We start from the raw sequence: 6,900 nt of genomic DNA on the forward strand, positions 1-6,900 counted from the left end.
CCTATGAGATACCTATAGAGAGTAACATCTACTCGCTTACCTCTGGTAGCATCCACCTTCCTCTAGTTTGTGACTGGAGGCATGGTCATGGGCTTACAATCCTGCGTGTGCAATCTCTTGAGAATCTTCTGTGTGTACTTGCCGTGTCCAAGAATATCTCCCCATCACCCTGCCATACCTCAAACCCAAGGAAATATTGCATCAACCCTATCTCCTTCATCTCAAACTCTTATACAAGATTTCTCTTGCAGTCACGGATGAGCTCCTCGTCCCCTATTAATATCAAATTGTCAACATATAACACAAATGAGAGGTTGGCCCTCAACCATAATATAGTATAGGTTAGGGTCTTCACTCTTGGTGAAGCCCAATATGAGAAGGTAGTTGTCTATCTAGGCATACCATGCCCTCCGTGCCTACTTGAGCCCATAAAGAGCTCTCTTTAGCCTGCACACATGCATGTCTTTGCTGAAAGTCTCAAACCCTTTAGACTGCTCAACATATATCTCTTCCTCAACAACTCTGTTAAGGAAGGCGATCTTCACGTCCATTTGGTGGATCTTCCAACTCATTTGCACTGCAATCATTAGAATAGTCCTAATGGTCGAATATCGAGCCACTGGTGCGAACGTCTCATCATAGTCTATCCGTTCGACCTGAGAGAACCCTTTGGCCATGAATCTAGCCTTACACTTCTCCACACTCCCATCAACTGCATGCTTAATCTTGTACACCCAATGTGAACCAACCACTGACTTGCCAAATGGTCTTGGCACAGTCTTCCAAACATCATTCTGCATGATAGAGGAATCCTCCACCATGGCATCTTGCCATGCCTACTGAGAAGTTGCCTCATAACAAAAAGGTTCTGAGTCTATCACCTCAGTCATAAGTGCCATGTACTGTGTATATCTCTATGGTTGTTTACTCTATCTAAATGTGGAGTTGGGGGCTCTAAATCTCTCGTGAGCCTCTGCAATCAGCTGATCTACCCACCTTGTTCATCCTCTCCCTGCAATGGGAGTCACTGGCTGAGTGGGCCCCTCTAACTCTTCTCGCTCCTCCCATTCCGTGCTTTCTCCTCAACTACGTGCTAGTTGGCCTGCCCAACAACTAGCTGTGATGAAGTCCGAGGAGCTGGCTAAGCCTCCTGCTTGGGAGTTTGCTTCTCCTCCTGTGCTGCACCCTACCCATGCTCTAATGAATTCCTGAGAGCCCTTTCTTCCTCGAACTTCACATCACGTTTGGCCCTTTCTTCCTGGAATTCCACATTACTTTTGATCGTTGTCTTCCTGAGTACTAGAATATACACCCTGTATGCCTTAGATGTCTCACTGTAGCCCACGAAAATGCCCTTTCTTCTATGGGCTCCAGCTTCTTCTGGTTATCAGAAGACACTTGGCAGTAAAAAAGGCTGCCAAATATTCAGAAGTGAGACACATTAGGCTTCTTGCCTGTGAAAACCTCCTATAGTGTGACTTTGCCTTGCACCCTGTGTGGACCCCTGTTTTGCAAAAAGATTGTAATGTTGCATGCCTTTGCCCAAAGAAACATAGGTAGCCCTTGGTCATGCAACATAGCCTTGGCTGCTCCAATAATGCTCTAGTTCTTACGCTCAACCACCCCATTTTGTTGAGGGTTATGAAGTGCAGTGAGCTCTCTCTTGATGCCCTCCTTGGCACACAAGTCCCTGAAGGCGTTGGAGATGTACTCCCCACCATTCTCTAAGCTTAGCGCCTTGATCCTCTTGCCAGTTTTGTTCTCCACCGAAGCTTTGAATTCCACAAACTTCGAGAAGACTGGATCTTTCTTCTTCATGAAGAAGATCCAAGTCTTTCTCGAGTGGTCATCAATGAAGGTGACATAATATCTGTATCCCATCAAGGATGGAGAGGAAAATGGTCCACATACATAGTGTACCAGCTCCAAGATGCTCTTGGCCCTGCTGTCTCTGCTGGAAAAAGATGTCTTGGCATAGTTGCAAAGTGTGCAACCCTTGCAAACATCATGCTAATCTACACTGTACTGTAACAATCTTGTGTCAATCTCCATCAAATCTTCAGCGCTCCATGTTGTAAGTGACCCATACGCCTATGCCAAAGCTCCCCAAGATTACATCTATGCACATTGATCTCTCTATTGCTCAAGGTTGCTTTTGTCTTAAACTGTAACTTGTAGAGGTTCTTCACCCTAACTCCAATCTGCTTCATGGCTCCAAAATTTAAGGGCTTGAGGAAAGCTTTTCCTCTGCTAAAGATAACCTCATAACCTTTGTTTTCCAAGGTTAAGACTGAAAGAAGGTTTTTCTTCAACCCTAGGACATAGATGGCATCTCTAAGGTAGAGAGGATTCTCCAACTGCCTGAGCTATCTTCTTCTCGGAAAGGTGAGGTATGATGTGATCCTTGTCTCCTTCAAGGATTATTCTTCTGGCCTTTGCGTCCTTCTTGTTATGCTGGGCCAACTGCTAAGGATTTGCTGGGGTGGCTGGTGGATTCTCCACAAATTCCCAAACTTCCTGCTCCTCCAAAACTATACCAATTCTCTCCTTCCAAGAACATAAATTAGAGGCCCCATCAAGGTGGTCTCAAATCTTAGCCCCAAATATGCCATCTTGATTGTTCTATCTGCTCAAAATCCTTGGGTAGAGCCTGCTAGGAGAAAACTCTAGTGCGGATTGTAGCCAAAAAACCTAGCGCAACCCTGAAGTGAACTATGTTCCCTTTCCTCTGTTTTTCACTTGCTCTTGAGGAAAATAACACGCTTTCTAGTCTTCAATCAGAGACCCGCTCTAATACCATGTTAGCTTTCTAATACCCAACTGCTAATTTAATAAAAATTCCGAGACGAGAAAAACGAAAAACTGAACTCTAAACTCTTTTACTAAATATGCTAAGTATTCTAATAAATAGTAGTAGCGGAAAATAAATTTAAAAAGACACAAGCACACAATAAAAATACTCTAGAATTTACCCAGGAAATCCCAACTGAGGAAAACCTGCCAACTTGTGTGTTTTATTAATACTCTGCACAACAAAAATCGTAGAAAATTGATTACAAATATTGGGAAAAATTCCCGTTCAATTCGCTATCCCTATGAGGACTATTCTATGCCTCTCTAATTAACTCAGCCTTTGCATACGCAGTTGTATGGACTCGTACAAGCTATTTGGCCCTCTTGCGCACGTTGAGTTGGCCTTGAAAGTGAGCATGCTACTGAACTATTCGGCCCCTGTCTCTCCGCCCTAGTACACTGAACTAGAATCTCTTCTTGCTGAGCTAAAATGCACAAGTCTCTAGCGCATATTGATGATAACCAAGTTTATGCCCTTCCCTTTTTATAAAATCGAACCGGCCCTTCAACTCAAGTCGAACTGGCCCTTTAACTCAAGTCAAATTGGCCCTTTAACTCAAGTCATTCTAGCGCATATTGATGATAGCCAAGTTTATGCCCTTCCCTTTTATAAAATCGAACTAGCCCTTGCCCTTCAACTCAAGTCAAATTGGTCCTTTAACTCAAGTCATTAATTCAAGTCAAACTGGCCCACTAACTCACATCATTAATTCAAGTCAAATTGCTGAGATCGATTTACTTTTTGACTATAGGAAAATCAAAATTTTCCTAAGTCAAAATTAAGTGAAGGTATAACTACGCCTTAGCTTCACTTGTGGGTTCCAATGCCGAATTTAGCGCACTTCTAAATTTAGCAAAACCCTTCCATCTCTAACTTCAATTGACAATGTCCTCCTCAATTTTGTCTAATAGCCCTTGAAAAAAAAAAAATTAAAAAAAAAAAAAATTAAAACTAAAAAGAAAAATACATAACAAATATCAAAGCCTAAACTAATTTGCAATCCCTAACTCACTCATTCGACTTACCAAACTTACCTCTACTTGGCTTACCACACAACACTATTTGACTTACCAGTGAACTGTTGCCTCTCCTCCCCCGGGCACTCCTTCAATGCTTATTGTCCATTTTAATTTTCAGTTTTATCCTTCAAGTCTCGACTCTAGATATCGATGACCTTAGACTGATTCTTTGACTCATCATTCTTTACTATTTTTGAGTTTTAATTATATCAATTTACCATTCTAGTCTCCCTTCAATATCTACTATAGTCTATTTTGCGTAGTACTAATTAGATTCTAGAATGATGAATTTAAATTTTGAATCAATTTTGAATCTAGAATAATGAATGATGAATTTAATTTTTAAATCAATGTAGATTCTAGAATGATGAATATGGATCAATGTATTTCATTATTGAATCTCGTGGTGTATGGATGAATGATATATGCATTGGTATGAATGATGAGTATGGATCAATGTATTTCATTATTTAATTTGATTATTTATGGATCAATGTATTTATACTTTTATTATTTAATAAGAATTCAAATATATATATATATATATATATATACTCCGATGTCCCCTATCCCCCCCTAAATTTCCCTAAAATTTGAGGGTACTCTCACATGTACCGCTTGTGCGTCTCCCCGCACTCGCGTCACCCCATCCTGGATGTTAGAAAATCAGAAAGACAAATTTTCTTATGTTGATAATTATCTATGATATCTTTGAATTCTTATTATCTTTCTTATGTTCCTTTTTATCTTAGTTCATCAAGTAATTACTAAAACCAAAACACAAAGATCAAGGACACCAGATATAGGCACTCAGCCAGGGTTAAAACCCCCATATAGGGGAAAACCCAGTCAAGAACTCTTCCTTTAGTAATTCAAATTGAGATAGACCAAGACCCTAGACCAACAAATCTTCCTCCTCCACCAAGTCAGCCTTCCAAGATGATATAGTAGTCTCTTCTTATCCAGCATCTTCAGCCCAACAACAATCCACAAATTCGACTTCCCAGCTACAAAATTTCGACCTCCTTCTCCTTCGCTATCCTTTTTCTTCTTTTTCCTTGAAATTCACACTTTTTTCTGGCCCCAGAAGTTGCAGATCGAACTTTTTGTGAGTGACAAATGAGGTCGAGTTGCTGTCTTTATATAGTGATTCTGCTGCGCAGTTTAGGCCAACATGTCTAGTTTCGAGGCCGACTTGGTATAGGAGGCCTGATTGACCTATTTTACAATAAAATATATTTCTTTGACAGATAAATCCCAAGAAGGGTTCTTTACATTAGGACATGGACAAGGACACTTGACATAAACCCTAGAAGCCTTCAATGGAGGCTTTGACCTAAAAACAATTGACCCAAGCATGAAACCCATGCTTTAATAAGTCAATTTCTTTTAATAATAAAATTCTTTTTTCTTTCTTTTGATAATAAATTACATTATGACTTGAATACAATTATGAAGATCGAACCTAGTTACATTCTTCAACACTGGAGTCTTGGTGGAACATTGTTTTAATGAAGATGTTGAATATCTGTAATAATTTTTTTTCTTTGGTTTTCTGGCATTTTCTGAGATGATGATAGAGAAAAATGCTTCTCTCGGTTTTGGATTTGCAATTTGCAGGTTCAAAGGGAGTACCATTTACCTGCTGGTGACTTTCCAAACGTTGAACATTTCAAGGAAGTATTGAGTGGTTATAACTTCGATAAATTTGAGAAGATTAAACTAAAAATGATTCAGACAGTAGATGACATGCTAGGATATGACATCCCTGACTTACTGCGCAAGTTCCGCAACCCATACGACTGAATTGTTTGTAAATTTTTAATCTTGACATTTTATTATTCTCTGCCTGGATTTATTTGCAGAGATACATGTCACATGGATGTCATATCAGTGTGGTGCATATTGTGACCGATGTAATTGTTGCAATTTTTTCACTCTTGCAAAACTCTGGCATACATGCAGCTCTGCCTATCTAATATTATGTTTACTTCTGGAGCTAGTCACCAATTAAGAAGTATTCCAAATTTGTCTAGTGATTAACATTTTTCTTCAAGTGCACTTCCACCTTCTGTTTAGCATCCACACTACCCTGTTCAAGATTAAGTCTTCATTAGTGTCTGTCTGTCTGTACTGCAGTAGTGTGGGAAAGTTCTGAATGTAGGTAGAGTGAAAGCAAGCTGTGAACTTCCTTGCAAATCACATTGCTGTTGTTTCGGGTAGATTTAAGCAAGCAGTTCTATGATTTTATGATTGGTATATATTTGTATGCAATGACTCGCTAAGTTCTAGCGCTGATGCTTAATGTTTTATGACTTCACAATGCGTTCAATTTTGATGGTTAACTATGCAGTTGTAGTTGTTATATTGTAATGCAATTGGAGGGAGGGTATGTTTCTTAATTGCAAATAATCTGGAGACGTAGGGATATTGATGCAAAACATATTGAAATATGAATGAACATTATGTAGGCGGTACTCACACATACATGGCCACGTAGCATACGATTGGTATAAAACATACAATAAAACACTATAGTAACTGGAATATGATTATGCAACCAGTAACAGTTCGCCGATATGTGAGCTTGATTGTTGGAGATAAGATTAGCGTTGCGTGGTGCTGAGTTTCCAAGGGTAGGGAGAGTGCTCCTCGCACTCTTGGAAAATGTGAATGCCGTTGTGAGCATTCACTGTTGTACCCTTTTGATAGGGATATGTGGAAATGTAGGAGGGAGCATCCCGACAAAATGTGGTGTGTTGTTATTAGAAAGGGGGACTGATATTTTGGGGAGAAAATGATATTTTGCAAACTAATCACACACAAAAACCAAGAATATGAGAGAGCTTGAAAGAGAGAAATACTTCTTGGATGTCCAATAATGAGAGTGATTGTCTCTTTATAGTAAAGGCATGACTTCAACCCCTGATGCATAAACCCTGAAATACGGAAATCCTAACATGAGTTAAAAGTACGTTAAGTCATTAATACAACACTATCATAAAGCAAACTAAGTCATAAAGTGAC

The 6,900-nt window shown here is 39.6% G+C and overlaps 1 protein-coding gene across 3 annotated transcripts in view; it reads left to right on the plus strand.

Annotated features, from left to right (window-relative positions):
• The window catches only part of LOC149222608 (EH domain-containing protein 1-like), a 232,063-nt gene extending 226,147 nt beyond the window's left edge, over positions 1 to 5,916 (plus strand). For all 3 annotated transcript variants that reach the window (XM_089385522.1, XM_089385521.1, XM_089385523.1), the window contains exon 16: positions 5,494 to 5,916. In XM_089385522.1, the coding sequence (XP_089241648.1) occupies positions 5,494 to 5,679 (186 nt within the window). In that variant the 3' untranslated portion in view covers positions 5,680 to 5,916. The remainder of the gene's footprint in view (positions 1 to 5,493) is intronic.
• The last annotated feature ends 984 nt before the right edge of the window (positions 5,917 to 6,900 follow it).

Source organism: Pinus tabuliformis, chromosome Q (genome assembly GCF_031772625.1).
Source record: "Pinus tabuliformis cultivar Carrire ecotype Pingquan chromosome Q, CPIR1, whole genome shotgun sequence".
NCBI classification, from domain to species: Eukaryota; Viridiplantae; Streptophyta; class Pinopsida; order Pinales; family Pinaceae; genus Pinus; species Pinus tabuliformis.